The sequence below is a fragment of the Rhea americana genome, unplaced genomic scaffold (assembly GCF_003343005.1).
Source record: "Rhea americana isolate MKP2758 unplaced genomic scaffold, rheAme1 scaffold_320, whole genome shotgun sequence".
Taxonomy (NCBI): Eukaryota; Metazoa; Chordata; class Aves; order Rheiformes; family Rheidae; genus Rhea; species Rhea americana.
In genome coordinates this window covers 418,745-436,869 of record NW_028186447.1, presented here as the reverse complement: position 1 = coordinate 436,869, position 18,125 = coordinate 418,745, and the positions used below count along the sequence as shown (strand labels likewise).

Sequence of the window (18,125 nt, the reverse complement as noted above, 5' to 3'; positions counted from 1 at the left end):
TTTTTATATATATATATATAAACACGCACATTTTATATAAAAGTTAAAAAAGAAAGGGTCTCAGCCTCTCCCGCACCGCATGCTGGGTTTCAGACACCAAACGTGCTCCGTAGCTTCACGGCCTTTACCCTGTAGCTCTGGCTAAGAATTTGCTTCACGATCGGAAGAGCACAGGTCTGGACTGAAGTCACGTCACATCATTGTATGGTATGTTAAAAAAAAAAAAAAAAAAAAACACTGAAACAGAGCCAGCAGGCAGCCTGAGCAAATAATGACTATTTTTTTCCCCCCCTCAAAAATCAAAACAAAAGACAGAAGACCACTTCTGAAAATCCAAACAAAAAACAAATAAACCACTCGAGCCCTCGAGTAGCTTTGTTACCTGGGAACGTGAAGCCAGCGGCCCAGTGCTGTGCGTTACAGATTTCAGGATCCCATTCATTTCATACACTACAGTGCAATGGTATGTGGCATTGAAAAAAATACATATATTTTGAACTTGCTTGGCTTTTGTTTTTTTCCTTCCTCCAGACTAAGATTGTGTCTCTGTGCTTTCAAAGTGGATGTTATAGCCTCTTCTTAAATGCTGATATCACTTCTGTTTTACAGGATGAGATGTAAGTGGTGGATTGTTTATATTTTGCTTTTTTGGCAGCTTTTGTATATGGGTCACACTTTTATGCCAGGAATCAGTTGATGGGAGTTTGCGTCCAAAAGTGCTGAACTTGGCACATTTCCTGCTTCAACTTTCTCCCCCTCCCCCTTCGTCTCTGGCAGGCAACTATCAGTTAAATACTGGAAAGGATTAATGCAAATGCTGCTTTATTTGTACCTTGTGGACTGTTATTTCTCCCTCTTTCTTGTTGCTGTGAAAATTGTTTCTTCGCTCCCTTTTTAGTATACTGTTTTCTCCCCGGCTGCCTTGGTGATTTTCATAGTTAATGGGCTGCACCRTTAATGTATAATGTTGGGGAAATGGCATTATTGTGGTGTATGGTCTGCTAGATAAATCGTTTCTGGAGGCTTGTGTTACTCTCTTTCATGCTATGTTGCAGGATGCAGTGTTCAAGTGGCATTTCTGGCTTGTTTTTTAAAGTTAATTTTGAGGTTTTCCTGTTGTTCCTTTTTGTCTTTTTTTCTTTTCCACTGCTGTTTTGTTGTGGGACCTGTGTGTGTATTTTAATTCATTCCTTTCTCCTGCGTGCCTGTGTGTATGTGTCTGTCTGCTTCCCCTCTTGTCTTCTTCTCGCCTGTGTGTCTGGGCCACATTTTAATGCACAATATCCCATCCATTAAGTTGTGGTTGAATGCGGAGTGTGTGAGGACTTGGCAGCTCTCAGGTTGGAGGGGGCGGGGAAGCCGGTTTCGACTTTGACACAAGATGCCGATGTGGCGTGATCTGAATTATTATTAGGGCTGTGAACATGGCCATCTTCTCCTCYCGCGGCTGGGAAGCGCTGCCATTGAACTTGAGACGGGACGGACAAGATCTCCAGCTCTCTCTCTCTCTTTTTTTTTTTTAGTACAGTAGCTGGCAGGGAAAAGGTGCCAAAATACACAAGATTAACTTTCTTTGAAACGATCTTCAGCCACAACCCATATGACTTTAACATTGAATCACAATAAAAAAGGCTAACTTTTAAATTCTGATTTGTGCAGAAATTTAAATTCATCTTAACAATAACCGACAACGTAGTAAAAATGTAAATAACTGACAAAAAGAGAGGCAGCTGAAATTGGGTTATTGCTGTTATTTATGTCCAGGGCATTTAGGACGAGTTACTGTGAATTTTGGAGGAATGTCCTGTATTGGGGTGAAGAGGGTGCCACGCTTTGTACAGCTGAGAGCGCGACCCGCTGCAAGGATAAAAACTGCAGAGCTCTTTAACCCAAAACGTTGTGGTTTGCAGTGTTACGTCTGAGGTTTGATGTTTTCATTTGCTGGTCTGGGAGCTATAAGCTGCTCAAGTATTACAGCCCCCATCAAACCGTACGTAGGCAGGGGTCAAGCACACACGCTCTTTCTATGTATGTATTTGTATATTTAAAGACAGTGGTGTTTCTTTCCTTCTGATCACATATATACACACTTCGTATATAGAGTGCGGGTTTCATCTGATCATTTAGGAAAAAAATCCCCAAGTCCTAGTAAATATTATGATACATGTATTTATAGGTGTGATACTACACTGACTCAGAAGTTCTACTGATTGCTGTTCTTATTAAAAAAAAATTATAAATACCTTACAGTTCAGCTGCAGTATAGATTGAGTTCTCATAAACCAATATATTGTCAGTTTGCTTATTTAGCTACTTATGTTTATCCCCCAAATGTTTTCTACCCAACTTGTGTGTATGTGTCTGTATGTATATAAGTATAAATAAATAAATAATATATATATATATATGCACACACATTACCAAAGAAAACTGACCAAGGCTGTGATTATATCATGCACATCCAAACTTTACTCTGCTGTTTAATGCAATGGCACAAGAAATCTTGCAAGACATGAAGACTAGTCATTCACATAGAATTGAGTAACATTATGATAACAGAGTAAGGTTTGGGTTATTTGTGGCACACAGTTGACGTATAAACTATCTATACTTTGTTCATGCTATGCAGTATTTTTGTGTGTATGTAAGAATCTGTCTAGCTAACAGGCATATTTATGAACTGCATTTTTTAACAGCAGTTATAACTGAAAAGTTAATGGTATTGTGATTAGGATATTTTGGAACAGATATATAAAGCACTCTAAAGCTTTTCTTTTGGATCACAGAGGCCTCTTAAATGCAGATTTTGGGGCTGGATGAATTGTCCTTGGATATTAAATCTTTTATATTAAATGGACTGTGCCTGAATCAAACGTTTCTAATTTTCACAAAGAGACTGTACGAATATTCATGAAATTGTGATTTCTTAGCAGTTCAATATGTGTGTGTTTAGATAGCCAGCCAGTCTGCTAGCTTGTGTCCTGAGAGAATCATAGGTTGTGAAGCATTATATGGGTTACTTCAGTGTTAGCAATGCCTTTCTCTCTGGTTTTTGACATATTACTATTTTATGCTCTTGAACTCAAACGGTGTCCAGACAAAGTGCACCAGCTTAACCTCTGCTTTAGGAAAGATACAGGTAGCCTAACTGGCCTTTCCACTTTTTAACATTATTATCTCTGAAATCTAAGGGCAATGCCACCTTGCAGCATGTGGCAGAGTTTGTGAGTGCTGTTTGTGAGGGAGGGAGGAGAAACTGGGCTTTGGATCTAAGTCCAACAACACTAGCACCTGCATCACTGGTGGAAAAACTGCGCTGGAGGGAACTGGGGTGGGGGGAACTGGGGAGCCTCCTGTCTGTCCAGGGTGTTGAAAAGCCTTTCTGGGTTTTCGTTCCCAAGCTGACTCAGATCCTGCAGTGGGGGCTGGATGCCTCTGTGCTGGGCACCCTGGTGGGGTGGGAGGCTATGGGAGTGGTGGAGGGGGCAGACCCCCTCTGGAGACTGCAGGTTTTCGTTTTTGGGGAGGGCCATTCGCAGGTTATTGACATGAAAAGGTGCCTTTTGTTCCTGGGCTCCCTCTGGACGTGCATATTTGCTGTATGAAGTTTTCCAGTGCCTGAGCGTGTGTGCCCAGCGGTGTTTGTGTGCCCAGATATGCGTTATCCCAGTGCTACTCTGCGGGAAGGTCGGACGGTGGGCTTTTATTTTTGTAACTGTCTGCATTGAAATGATATTTGAACTTGCAGATACCGTGTGGAGGCTGGCGTAGCTGTGGCCAGTGAGAGCAAAAAGCACTGTACACCAGTTTCAGGGACAGAGAACTTGCAACAGTAGCAGTGCTTGTAGTGGGTATTGGGGGGAGAAAAGGATTTTWACCGGGGGTGGGAGTTAATGCGAGCCAGGACCTGGAAACAGTCAAACTACTTTCCCACAGGGTCTCCCTGCATGCCAGGGCCCAGCCACTGGGGCTGTTACCGTTGCCGCGTTAGTACTGTGTTTCTCTGAAGTGTGCGCTAGTGTGGTATTCATGAGGCTCGGCAAGTGTCCAGAGGAGAGTTGCTTTCTTTTATTATTTCCACAGAGTGCACGGCTCTCTTCTCAAGAGAACCTGCCTAGGGTGAGGCCTCCTCCTTTGCAAGGTCTTTCTGGGGTTAACCTGCAGCAGCTAAGCCGAATGCCCTTCTGGTGCCCGGTTCAGCTTGCTCTTGCTGGTGCCCTCAGAGCCTGTGGGGACAAACTGGGGACAAATCTGCAGCAACCTGTGCCATGCCCACCTTGCTTCCTAGGTGGTGTTCAGAAGAAGGTGGGCCTTGAAAGGAGAGGGATGTGGGAGCTCCAGGCTTTCCCCCAAGATGCCTTCACRTGAGGGGCCTGCTCAGTGCCTGCTAGCTGACCAACTCTTGGGGGGGGGCTGGCTTTGCCGTGACCCCCAGCTGTGCTGCTCTGGTGAGGTACTGGCGTGTGTACTGGGGCCATGCCTAGCCCCCTTTGCCCTTCTGCAGGAGATTGCTGCTGTCTGGATGCAAACCTGCTCTCAGCYCGCTCCTGTGGGGACACAAACTGCTATCGGCTGGACCCCTTGGCCCACGGTGGCAGCGGGGCTTCCCCATCCCCGGGCTGCAGGAAGCACCCGGCTCGGTGTCTGCCCTTACCTTGCTCCCCTTTGCTTCTCCTTGCTCCAGGGACATTGCCACTCACTTGTTGCTTTTGGTGCACAGGTCTCTGGCCCAAAGGGTCYCTTGGCCAGGACCTGGGAGGCCACAGGGCCTTCTGCAAGCCCAGCAAGGGGAAGGGGTGTCTTCTCAAATCTGTGCAGCTCGCAGAGGCAGCCTTAGGCGATGTGGGTTGGGGACTTGCCCATCCTTGGGGGGGAGGGAGGCATGAGGGAGAAGGGATAGAGAGAGGTTATTACGGTTTTAAATCAGGTCCGCAGTAATGGCTTGTTGCGTAAGAGTTCAAGTGCTCAAAGAGGTGTGTTCAAGGACATCAGTGCATTTGTGCCAAGGGGAATGTCTTTTATGGTAAATTAACTCCAGTTAAATTGAATATTTATTCAAAGGGAAACTCCAGCATTTAAAGCTGGTGTTATCAGCTTTTTGCAGTGTCTGGGAAAAGGAAAAGATGATAGGATTTGGGGGGTATTCTGCACCAGATAGGAAAATAAATGTGCTCGCTGTGGTTAACCCCAAGTTTGCCTCATCCCTTCTTGCCTAAGCACCTGCTCTGAACTTACTTTTCARTGCGGTTAGTGGAAAGGAGAACCCTGCAGTTCTGAGCCAGCTCTGCCAGTGCAGCCTGATACCGAGGCAAGGGGATGTGGTGCAGGATCCTGCAAGGGTTAATGTGTTGGGCTCTTGYTGTTTCCTTGGACGTTACCTGTCTGGTAGGGGTTTTCTCCTTCCCCCGCCCCTCCTCCGWGTTCTCTTGGTTTGTAAATTTATGGGAATTGCAGCTGGTAGACTTGGCAAGYTCCCCTCATTAAGAGCCCTCGCTGAAAATGGGCTGTGTTTGAGCATTTCCCTAATGAGGACAGGACGGGGTTAAAAAGTGACCATTTCATGGTTGACTTGAACCTGCCTACTTTTCTTGATGTGCCGTCGTGAAATGCCCGTCGGGCATAAGAAACGCTCTCGCTCCGGGTGCGGCGGCAGCCCGCGGTGCCTCCCGCGCGGCGGCGGCCCGCCCCGCCGCACCGCGCCGGCTCCGCGCTCCGCCGCGGCGCTTCCCGCGGGCGCGCCACCGAGTTTCCTTCTCCGCCTCCCTCCGCGAGAAACGCGGCCCCGGGCTCCGGCCCCCCGTCCAGAGCTGCCCCAGGGGGGCTGAAACCAGAGCCTGCTCCCCGCCTCCCGCCGCCGGCGGGGCTCGCACGGAGCCGGGGGGCGCCCGCTCCGCACCCCGCAGCCTGCACCCCGCAGCCTGCACCCCGCAGCGCGGGCCGCGGCAGGGGGCGGCGGCCGCGGGGGCTCTGCGGGGATTTTCCGCTTCCCGCGGGGACGTGGGGCACAGTCCTACCCCGAGAGGAGGGCAAGCAGAAGAAACCTCATGCAGATGAAACAGCCCCCCCCCCCCGCATCCCCCCCGCCTTTCAACTTTCTCCCACCAGAAGAGAGGGAAAATGAGGGATGTTTGCAAAACGTGGTAGTTCCTTCTGCAGTGTTGGATGGTGATTAATAAAGAGGGAGGGCAGGGGAAGGGGATCTGGTGGAAAAGGAATGTGTTTGCAGGAGGAGGAGTGTAAGCGATGATTGTGTAATTAAATAATTAAAAAAAAATCCGTAAGTCTCATTTGGGGAGAGAACTGGAACGGGGTCCAGAGGGTGTAACCGGTGAATTTTTCAACTTCCAAGTTTTGAACTGTGAGAAAGAGGGAGAGGGGTAGAAGGCGCGCGAGCGAGCAGGGAGGGAGCGAGAGGGAGAGATTTATCGTTTGAATTTTGAAGGGATCATTTTTATTATAGTGGGCGTTTGGAAAGCAGTCTCCGACCATTACCCGCAGAGAGCGAGCGAGCGGGAGGGAGGGAGGGAAGGAGGAGGGAGCGGATAGGCAGCGGGAGCAGGAGGCTGAGGCTGCCGCGAGAGGAGCCCGGCGGTTGCGCGCTGCGGAGCATTTCCCACCCTCGGGGGACGCGCACTCTTGCGCCGGCTCGCTCCCGCACACATGGTCGCTGCCGTGCAAAGTTTCGCCTGCCATCGCTCCGGGATTTTCCTCCTCTGCTCCGGGCTGTAACCTTGAACTTTTCGAGAGCGTGGTGACAGTGCCGTAATAACCCACCAACAACTTCTTAAAAAAAAAAAAATTAAAAAAATAAGCCAAACAAAAAATCCTCCCGCCCACCCCCCTTCGAGTCCTCCCCCCCCCATCTGCAAAACAACCACCAGCAGCAGCAGCAGCAAAAGCAAGACTCCTGCGCCGCCGACTACAAGAGGGTTAAAAGTGTAGATTGGATTTCACCCCGGGAAATCTAGCACACGGAGTGAACTTGAATCTTTGGCTATTTAAGGAGGACTGGGGTTTGTTGTGAAGTTGTGGTGATCCAGGGCAGAGCCCCGTCCTGATTGATTTCATCTTCCTTGAGTCTCAGATGACTGTAAAATGAATAGATGAAATTACTCCTTTTTGAGGCTTTTCTTAGGGGCTCTCCGGGCAGCGCGTTCTCAAAGCGAAGTCATGATGTATTCTCCAATCTGTCTCACTCAGGTATAGACGCGTTTTTTATTTATTTATCTCTCTMTATATATRTATTTATTTTCACATGATTTTTATTTTTATGTGTAAGTTGTTAATGAGTCATTGCTAGTAGTTGTAACGGGTTAAAGGACAGTTGTGACTGCTTGACAGAGCCAAACTCCTCTCGCAGAAGAGAACAGTAGAGAATAAACTGTACCAGGCCATTGTTTTGGGGAGATTCATTCAAAGTGTCACCCATAGACAAATACTGTTAACTGTTAGTGCATAAGAAGTCAAAGGCTAACAAAATGGAAATGAGCATAATTACGCTAAAAAGCAGGTTTGAAAAGTATTGATTTGATTGGAATCAAATGGTCTGCCGTCTTTTCAGCTCGCCAGTTTATTGAGACCCTAATAAAAGGGTTTAAGAGGAAAAGTGTTATTTTTGACCGGGGAAAAAAAAGAAAGAAAAAAGGGAGCACTGTCTGGTGCAAAGCAGTCTTGTGCTGTGTTCAGTTAATGCGCTGTCGCAGCGAGGGTGGCCGGAGCGGGGGTGACCGGGCTGCGGAGCGTTTTCGTGTTCGGTTGTGCGGGGACCCGGCACCCCCCTCCCCCGTTAAACTGCAGTTCGTAGATCAGCGGGCACCGCCGAGAGCAGACGCCAGAAGCCGCCCGCTTGCGGGGCGGAGGGCTGCGAGCCGGAGCCCCGGCGGGCGCGGGGGAAGCCGCGGCGCGTGGCGGTGCCCGCCGCCCCGAGGCGCGGCTGAGGGGCGCAGGGGTGCCCGCCGCCCCGAGGCGCGGCTGAGGGGCGCGGGGGGCGCCGCTTCGGAAGGCGCCCCGGGAGCGCGCTCCGGTGGGAGGTGGGCGCCGGCTCCCAACAGAGCACCGCGCCTGCAAAGCCAGGGGTCGTTTTCCGAAGCTTTCGGGAAAGTCTGTCTTAGGAGGATGTGATGTAAACTGATTAGGCGATAACTGCTTGCTTCCACATTGGTGCAACAAATAGCCAAAGAAGAGGAAAATGCGCAAAAGTATCGTCTGTATTGGTATACTGTCATTAAGCAGCCGGTAACGCGCTGATAGTTCAAAGTGAATAAATAAATACAATTTAAGCTATTCGACAATTAGAAAGTGTTGTAATGCAAAAGGACTGAAGTGTTCATAAATTGTGAATGAAGATGAAAACAATGATAAGGCTTATTCAGTGATTGGATACAGTCCTGTAGCTTTTTGGCTGACACATTTTTTATTGTTTATATTTTGTTTGGCATCTAAGTGTGATTGACTTAGATATGGATGTTTTCAGCAAGTAAACGTGAACTTCAGTGGAGCAAAACTAGTAAAGAGTACTATTGAAGTATTTCTTATTCAAAAGAAAAAAAATAATATTACACGCAAGAAGCATTTTGTGTAACACAGGTACACACATAGAAATTAGTGCTTGTGGTTGAATCTCCAACTGGTGAAAATTAGTTATGATTAGACTGTCCATTCTGTGAAATTGCTGACAGGCACTAAGACCTCTCTGCAAAAAGATATATACCTATGGCTAAAATGTAAGAAAGTAGCTTTTACTTTGTAAATTTTCAGTTCCACCTCTAATACACTGGATAGTTCATTTTGCTGTTTCCTACTGTAATGACATTTTCCCTATGTGTTTGCTTTTTTGGGGGGAATTTTCCCCTCGAAGTTGTAATAGATGTCATAATTTTTACAGGTCTGTATTAAAATACCATACTTAGGCGTACAAAAATACAAAATTATAATACTGCACTTGTACAGCAGTAAGTAAAAGAAAGCAGTTTCTTGCTTTCTCGTGTTAATAACTTCTACATAATATTTTCCAGTTATGCTGTATCATGTGCTAGRTAGAAACAGCTCACATTTAGTGATACATACATTGAACACAATTGCAGCAATTCGATTTTGATTTGGAAATYTCTGTCTGGAATGAATAAGACAGTTTAAATCATTTTTCCTTTCTCTAAATAATAATAAAAAAGAAGATTACAGTAGAAATGAGAATTTATACTTTTGTTATTTATTTATTTGAGGTAAAAGATTGATGAATCTTATTTTAAGTTGCGATTGAGTTAAAATAGAGTTCTCTCTATTGTTTTCTCTGTCTGTAAGCCTGTTTAGAGGCACATTAATTGTGGTAGTATGTGCTTAGAACAAAATATTTTGGTAAAAGTTCTAAACACAGCACACCTGTTTAGACCAAGCTCCTTGCTAAAGCGAGTAGCTCTGTTTTTGCTGAGGCTGCATCGTAGCACCTTTTAGAAGCAAGTCTAACCTCCAAAAGTATGGTTTTAAGACAAGCTTGTTGTCTTAACTGGAATGTTACCCATCACCATTTCAATAAAAGTTTGATTAGGTGTAAAATACCTATAAAGAATAAGGAAGACTTAGCAAAYGCAACTTACATTTTTGGTCCTTTTCTTTTGCTCCCCAATATGCCCCTCTTTCTCTGTTTTGGAATGAGTATAAACTCCATTTATCTCTCTTGCTGAGGCACGATAGGATGCAGTTACCGCATGCCTTTAAGTGCTTAGTCTCCTGTGATATTTTTACCGTGGTTTATTTTTATAATGTGGTGGTCCAGGAAACTTGAAATATGTTGTCCTTTTCTTCTCTTACTGGAATATATTGTTTCACTGTGCGCAGAGAAATGCAGGGAAATTGAGTACATGAGGTTTTCTGTATAAAATTTCTAGACTTCTGTCTTATATATTTATTTTATGGTCCTCRGTTCCAACTTGGTTGAATTTATACAAAGTTTAGAAAAGTGGAAGGAAGGAGAAAGGCATTATGTTTTTCCCCTTACCTATTACAAAAAGAAAACTTGGCCTGTCTGTCATCATTATAACACAATTAGACTATTGGCATGTTTTAAATTTATTTACAAGCTGTATATGTATTTCCAAGTAACTTGTATTTTAGTTTAAATTGTCAGTGCACAGTGGTTCACCTGAGCCATTTATTATGACATTCGAAAATCTTACCTCCATAAATCGCTTTATTGCAAGGGCAAGTATGGAACAAGGGTAAGTGCCACATAAAAATCATTTTCCACTATTGCCTATATGAATATTAAGGGAAGAAAAATCAAATTTAGTAGATGGCTTTTTAGAAGGTTTAGTAGAGAATGTGTGTGATTAATTGCAAATCTCCATTTAGGATCATTTTATGGGCACTTCTTCTTGTCAAGTAATGTTTCATTTGAAAGGAATCCAGATGCACAATGAATCTCTCAAAGATATCTGATAATATTGCTTTAGAACAGGACGTTCTTTGCTGTGCTTCTCCTTCACACTCTTCCAGATATATTTATAGCTTTAGGAGTTAATGGTATTATGAAGGAAAAGCCTGAACACAGTAAAAAAAATAAAATTAAAAAAAAAATCACTCTTTGAAAAGCAAAGCATTCAACCTCTCGAGGTCTGAATTTAAAATCTGATGTTTCACTATATACAGTATTTATACCTTTAAAATACTATTAGTTATTGTTGATAATACTATGTGCAGTCACTAAAGGTAAAGCCATTCCAAAATAGTTTGTCATGTTCTTATTAAAAAGAAAAATCAGATCTGTAATATTCTAATAGCGCAGACTATTTCTATAGTAGTTTTATTGCCATTTTAAGGTATAAATGCTGAAGTCTGTTTTARATGTAGGAGAAATTATACTGGGTCAAAAAAACTTTTAGCCCAAAGCCTGTCAGCCCCCACCTTTAGCCCCCAGCTGTTAGAGTTCCCCAAATCTGTAGTAAATCTGTTTTATTCAGTCTGAAATGGATTGGAAAGATTTAACACCATGCAGTTTCTTTGCTTACGTTAAATTAAAATTTTATTAACATTTTATTAAACTGCTTTGGTTACGATGAGTACTGTAGGTGACAGAATAAACTTTCTGTAGTAGGTATAAATGAGGGRAAAAAAAAGCATGGCATCAGAAAGCACATGAAGATAGGGAAGTCTTATCCTGGGCTGTGGTTACTCAGAGCAGTATTGMCTTCCCACACAAAGAGCAGATTGTGGTTTAACTCTTTCCACGGCCTAGTTTTATGTGCCAATATAGTATCAGAATTGTTCAAACCTCTGCTGAAAACTACTAATCAGTTTAATTTTTGCCTTTGTGGCTCTTTGTAAAGCATCATAATGTAATGCAATCATTTAATTTCCTGAATTATGTTCTGATACTGTCTCTTCGCTTTTTTTTTGTGGAGGTAACATGGCCACAGATAAGCCGTTTGCAACTTTTCTGTTGTTTTCTGTTTGATTTGAGGGCTGGTAGGGAAGCGCGGTTACTAGACCTAGTATGTTTTTAACATTCAGGAAATTTGGAAGTTTGTTTGAAATTTGAAGATTTAAATACTAAATTTCTGGCCTGAAGGCCAGTAAGCTTCCACAATGGCAGGCTGAACTCTGTATAATTATGAGACCATTAGTTATACTTTCATCATTTTTACCTAATGGAGTTAAACAGCCTACTGATTAAATATAATTCATTCTCTGTCTAGCGTAGATCTCTGGCTAAAATACTAGTTTGTTAATTGTACTCTTGGATGTAATCATATAAAAAAGGTAGAGTCTTCGTTGGATTGCACTGAGTCTCCCAGTACGATGAACAATCTGCATAGTGTTTGAAACCAAATATGCGTACACACAGAAAGAGAGATACCTCCCCTAAGGTCTCCCTTCCAAGGCAAAATAGAGCAATGTTTGATAAGCAGATCATGCTGCTTTAGAAAGTGGATTTGTTCAGGGGAAAGARGCATTACATTTTGGAAAGGCCTATTTAGATATTAACATGGATGTGTAGGATGATACTTCTAAGTAGACAAAATGAATTAATTTAATTGCTGTAGGATGTACTTGTAGATGACAACTAAGCATTACCTCCTTAATGCAATACATACTGCTACTAGGCAGAAGATAAGAACTTGCAGGTGAAGCCAGATGACAGGAAGGGATATTTTAGAACTGTAAATAAATTGCATGGATTTCACAAAAGCAGTGTTTGACCAGTGGTGCACTCGTAATGTCACTCTGCCACAGCATGCAGAAGCACAAAGAATGCAAAGTTTGTGCCAAGTTGCCATTTTTCATTGTACACCTCAGATTGATTTTTAAGGGGTTTAGAATAATTGCCACACTCATGTGATCAGTTAACAAATTAACTGACTCTGTGGGGCTTCAAATCCCATAGTGGAGCTGCCGGAAGAACATTAATGTAATTTTTGTTCTCAACTTCATAAACTTTAATTTTACAGAGTTTGGGGGTGGAGGGAGGGAAGCCCGAAGAGCTGAAACTACAGAGGCTTCTGTTCAGGATTTTTGTGCGACATGCTGTGTCTTTTGCCCACTTTCCCTTACTGTATACTGGTTTCTCTAGTTACCACCACTGGAATGGTGCTGTTTCAGTGCTGGAATGTTGGACGTTTGATAAGAAAATGGATCAAGTTTAATGGCGCATGCTCTTTGTGCCACCAGCAGTCTCTTGCTGAGAGCATGCTCCAAAAGCGGGAACTGTGTGGCATTACACTGAGCATGTATATGCTTTGTGTTTCTGTACCACGGAGAAGAGAAATGAACTGTGGCATTCGCCTCAGCGTTCTGAACGTTTCTGCTCAGACTTTTTAAAATCGTATAGTGTCCTCTTTGTGCAATGGTACTTTTCTTGATGTTAGCCGCTCACTCAGATATTTAGATGTTAGAAATAAAACATCTAGATAGCATCTTTTTTTTTTTTTTTTAATGATGTAGTCTGTGCAGCATTGTGGGATGAAGTAAGGGGAGGAATACAAAATAAAATCTTCACATGCTTCTTTCAAAGAGTGAAATATGGGGAAAATGTGATTCTCCGTGTACTTTTGTCTGTTGCCTGACAGCGATAAATAATTGCATACAAGATATTGTGCAGAAATTTGCGTAAATTTTAAGTAAATTTTTAGTCTTTATTTGTCTTCATCTTGGATTTCGCTTTAAGGTTTTCGGAAATCTGTTGTGATGCTGCCTTGGTCGTGGGAACATACTGACTTTGAGTTTTCTTCTTCTTTTCTTTTTTTCCCTCCACTTCTTTCCACAGGATGAATTTCACCCGTTCATTGAGGCACTTCTTCCACATGTCCGTGCAATTGCCTATACATGGTTCAACCTTCAGGCTCGAAAACGCAAGTACTTTAAAAAACACGAGAAGCGGATGTCCAAGGACGAGGAAAGAGCAGTCAAGGATGAGCTACTTAGTGAGAAGCCTGAAATTAAGCAGAAGTGGGCATCCAGGCTCCTCGCCAAGCTGCGCAAAGATATTCGCCAAGAATTCCGGGAGGATTTTGTGCTCACGGTGACTGGGAAGAAGCACCCATGCTGTGTATTGTCCAATCCTGACCAGAAGGGTAAGATTAGGAGAATCGACTGCCTGCGACAGGCTGACAAAGTCTGGCGTCTGGATCTAGTCATGGTGATCCTGTTCAAAGGCATCCCCTTGGAAAGTACGGATGGAGAGCGACTCATGAAATCCCCACATTGCACAAATCCAGCACTTTGCGTCCAGCCACATCACATAACAGTATCAGTCAAGGAGCTTGATTTGTTTTTGGCATACTACGTGCAGGAACAAGGTAGGAAGCAGACTGTCATGTTTCTTATGTTAGTGTATCAGCCTTTGATTCCAAGTTGCCCTGTTTCCCCTAAGGGTAGACTTTCAATGAAACATTATTCCATGGTCGATGTACGTAATGTGGGTACATGCAAATATGTAAATCAGCATGTATACGTATATACGTACGCACACTCTCTTACAGACCTGTGTAAATGACATATATGTTTGACATATGTGCTGTGTTCTCTCTCAAGAGAGGGTAGGACATACGAAGGAAGTACTTCAGTTCCTCTGAAGTTGCCATTTTTGTCAAAGAGTGGCAGTATGTTGTGTATTTTTTTCAATTACAACTTCAGAAAACATTCTTCCATTTTATAGGCTTTTTTTCCCCCCAGTACTGTTAGCAACAGATGCAGGTATGTGCAATTGCACAAAAGCATAGATTAAAAAAAATTTCTTCTCTTCTTTTTAGTCACTAATAATTAACAATTTGTCCTTAATCTGAAAAATCTGCAATTACTCTGAAAAGCAATTGTAGATTTTTTCACCATTACAAAATAAAACATGAGGTAACTTGATCAAAGACATACTGCTTAGTAAATACCGTATGCATTCAGAATCACAGCATACAATACGTACATTTTATTCGTATTTTGCCTTACTAGCTCACATTACTTGTCTAAAACTTACCACATGGATCTCTGTCGCTCTATTTCCAGAGAATTTTCCATGAAAATTATACTTCTGTAATCACACTGGTATACTGATTTTGTTTGACAGATAACTAAAATATGGGAAGTTGCAGGTATACTAAGCAAGAGCTACTTCAACTTACATTTACTGAATTAAAAGAAAATCAGCCAATGGTAATTATTTATCAGGGGAAATACTGCTAATCATATTACATATTCAGATAGCAATATTTATGTGCTGGTCCTATAAATCATAAATGAACGTGAGCAGATAAAGGTTTTCTCAGATTCTAAGCCTTGTGAAAAGCGTTTTCTCTGTGAAGGGTCATTTTAGTTCTTTTTGATGATTGTTTCATCCTCTAGAAGTATTCGTATTGCTGACTGATCAGCAGTAATAAACCATTTCTTTTTTAGCCACAAATCCAAACTAGGGAAAGTTTCAACAGCCGCAGATGGCAGGCCATTTCACAACTTGGCCTGGTGGTAGGCAGAAATGGCCTGCAGAAGGGCAGATGGGAGGCTGCTATCTGATGCTCACTGTGTAACTATGGGATTTAAATGAAAAATAAACCAAACTGATTTTATTAATAACAGAAAAAGCAAAACTGCACATGTCTTTCTTTGGTTATAGTTTTTGGTTATCATCTGTGTGTATTCATTCTTTCTGAGAAAAGATACACARCACAAACTTTTTACTTTTAATGAATTTATGTTTTGGAATTTAATTATCCAAATAGTGCTTTATGTTTATGTGAACATATAACTACAGTCCAACTTTTWAGATTATTCATTGTGTAAAAATTTTGTTCATTGTCTTTTCTCCTGCTTGTATTTATTACATTTTTTTCCACAGGAGTAGACAATATATACAACACTTAAATGTTGTGCAGTGACTTAAGTAGCTGCGCAGTCTGGTAAATCTGATTCCCAATAACATAAAAAGAAAGCTTTCTGTTACAGCATCAAACAAAGTATCTTCTTAACCATGTATGATTTGTASGTTTCAACCACTTTGTGCAGGAGAAGTCCAAGTGGTATTTTGAACAGATACATTTAAAGACATAGATCACTGATTAATTCTGATGYGTTTACCTCTCTCTGATAGTCAAAACTACAAAGAGAGGCAAAACAGTTCAACTAGTTCTTGAGCCAAGGAAACTGGGGTCAGCGTACTCTTATGTAGTGTGGTTTTTTAAGTTGTGGGAAGCCTGTAATTCGAAATAGGAGAAAAAATTGCAGAGCAATTGCTGATTTTATTAATTTAAATGGACTGAGGATAGCAGTATATTCAAAACATTTATCTACATAGGAATGAGTAAGATAAGCATACTGTAATGTTATGACTTTCCAAGTTACAAGAAGCTATAAGAAGAAAATACACTGGCAGATGAAGCTGGCTGATTTCTTTGTATCAAGTCACCCTTAGCAGACCCTTTTGTTTATTGTAAACTGCATGTATTTTGTATCTCTCTTGCTGCTTTGCAGTAAATCTTCTGCTAACATCTGGTGGCTCTCTTCTTGAGGAAGTCATATTAAGTTATCTTAGTATTTTTTTTTCCTTTTGTCAAACTTTGATTCTCTGTCCTCAATGAAAGCAGGTTAATTGTGGCACTTTGTAGTGCACTTGATTAAGAATACCAGGCTTTGTAAAAGATAAGCGTGAAGTCAATCAAAATGCTGCATTTTATTCATTCTGTTTTGCTTTTTATTTCTCTTCTAGAATATGAAAACCTGAGTAAGGGTATCAAATAAAACTAAGCAGACAAATAGAAACAATTCAGTCCCTGAAAGAAATATGAAGAAGGAATTAGCAAATAAAATGAATAAAGGGGCAAAGTAGTGTGTTTTCTATTGCTTAAAAAAAAAAGAAAAAAAAAGAGGGGGGGGAGAAAAAAGAGGAGGAAGGATAGTCTGAGTGCCAGTGATGGTTGCCAGTGGCACCAGGATTGGCATCAGACCCTCTTTGTTTAGCCTAGGATGCCTGTGATTTGTTGGTTGGCATCCGCATTGCAGTGCAGGGTAATGTTACAATATATTGACAATTTCCAGATCTAGAAGTGTCAATAATCCTTTTGGTTCCTTATATAAAGAGCTTCTAGTTCCATGTGTGTCTTGAAGGAAGAAATAAGGACCAACGAATCAAGCTCTGTCTTTGACCAGCTTCATGAGGTTCTCCTTTTTTCTCCTCTCCCTCAGCCTTCAGACTCTTTCCCCCCTCTTCTCTCACCTTCTTGTGTTTCAGGATCTTTAAAAAAAAAAAAAGCAGTTGGACATAGGTTGCAATGTAGTTGCTTTGACTGAAACGGAGAAATAAAGTGGGACCCACGCACTGCGATCRATGTTTACCATCAGCATTATCCTTAATGACAGCACATTTCTATGGGGATCTGCTTGTTCTGTGCATCAGGGTCCCCCCAGTGTTGTCCTCCCCCCCTTTTTCTTTTCTTTTTTTAAGCCCAAACCTCGTAAATGCCAAGACTGTTGTTTCTGTTGACAGGAACGTACTTTTGCCAGGCACCGGGCAGCGTCCACGGCTCGGTCCGAAAGGCGCTCAGCCCCCATCAGATCGTTTGGTGGCATTTGACTCCACCAGCGCCGGGCTCGCGCTGCCTCCGCGGCCCCGGGAAGCGCCATTTTGTTCGTCAAGTGCCAGGAGAGCAGGAAAAAAACGGCAGACAGCCTGCTCGGTGCCAATAACGGTTGCCAGTGGCACCGAGGTTGGCATCAGACCCTCTTTGTCTCGCTGCTGAATGCCTTTGATTCGTTGGTTGGCATCCGCATTGCAGTGGGCACGTTGGAAAGTTTTTGACAGTCGCTGAATGAAAGCCGCAGTACTTGTTTGCTGCAACAGAACCCAGATAATATAAATCCCTTCTCCTTATAAATGTTTTGCTTAGTCTTACAATGGCTGATGGAAAAAAAAAAAGATTGCATTGCTGTTTTTCTAAAACATTTCTGCAGCAATGCGTCTCATCTGCAGAATTCCTAATATCCTCCGTTGTCTCTGCTGTTTTTATTTTCTGCAGCATAAGTAATATGCAAACTTGCTGCTATACTGAATGAAACATAGTAGATCCTGAGAAATGTTTTGGGAGCCTGAAGGTCTGAAGCGATGGCAAATGCACTGAGCGTTTTTAAGTGTTTTAACGCGTGCGCCTCGCGCAGTACATTTCTCAGATCAGTCATGTTACTGTTTACAGTCTCCTTTGTCCTYGTCTAAGGGTGATATAACTGGGGGGAGCCCGCGTCCCTCCCCAGCTGTTGATCAGATCTGAAGTTGAGGGGACGATCTTTCAACCCACRCAAGAAGGAGAGCCAAAAATAGACTCAGATCTTCTTAGTCTGGTGCTGTTCAGACAACTTCTGAGTTTTTTAAGTTCTTAAAACATCAAGATGCTGTTGCATTTCCAGCTGCACAATTTTTTCTTACCAGGAAATCGGTGAAAAGGCTAAATCATTTCTGCTGGAAGTTTGCGAGATAGTTAGCGTTCGTATTGCTTTCCGGTTAACCACTATTATCTCGTTAATTAATAAGGAGGATTAGCAGTTCTACCCAAAGGGCTGCGCAGAAGGAAGTCTGGCCTGCCTCAGTCCCTGCATCGCCAGACTGTGTCCTGTCTGTTCGGGAAAAAGGCGGAGGGGGGGGGAGAGAAAAAGAGGAG

The 18,125-nt window shown here is 42.8% G+C and overlaps 1 protein-coding gene across 3 annotated transcripts in view; it reads left to right on the top strand.

Annotated features, from left to right (window-relative positions):
• Window positions 1–6,546: 6,546 nt before the first annotated feature.
• Window positions 6,547–18,125, top strand: part of NFIB (nuclear factor I B) — a 174,394-nt gene continuing 162,815 nt past the window's right edge. For 2 of the 3 annotated variants that reach the window (XM_085310587.1, XM_085310588.1), the window contains exons 1-2: window positions 6,548–7,200; window positions 13,259–13,790. In XM_085310587.1, coding sequence (XP_085166713.1) covers window positions 7,171–7,200; window positions 13,259–13,790 — 562 coding nt within the window. In that variant the 5' untranslated portion in view covers window positions 6,548–7,170. Of the gene's footprint in view, window positions 7,201–13,258; window positions 13,791–18,125 lie in introns of all 3 variants that reach the window. The other variant, XM_085310586.1, reaches the window with a different exon arrangement.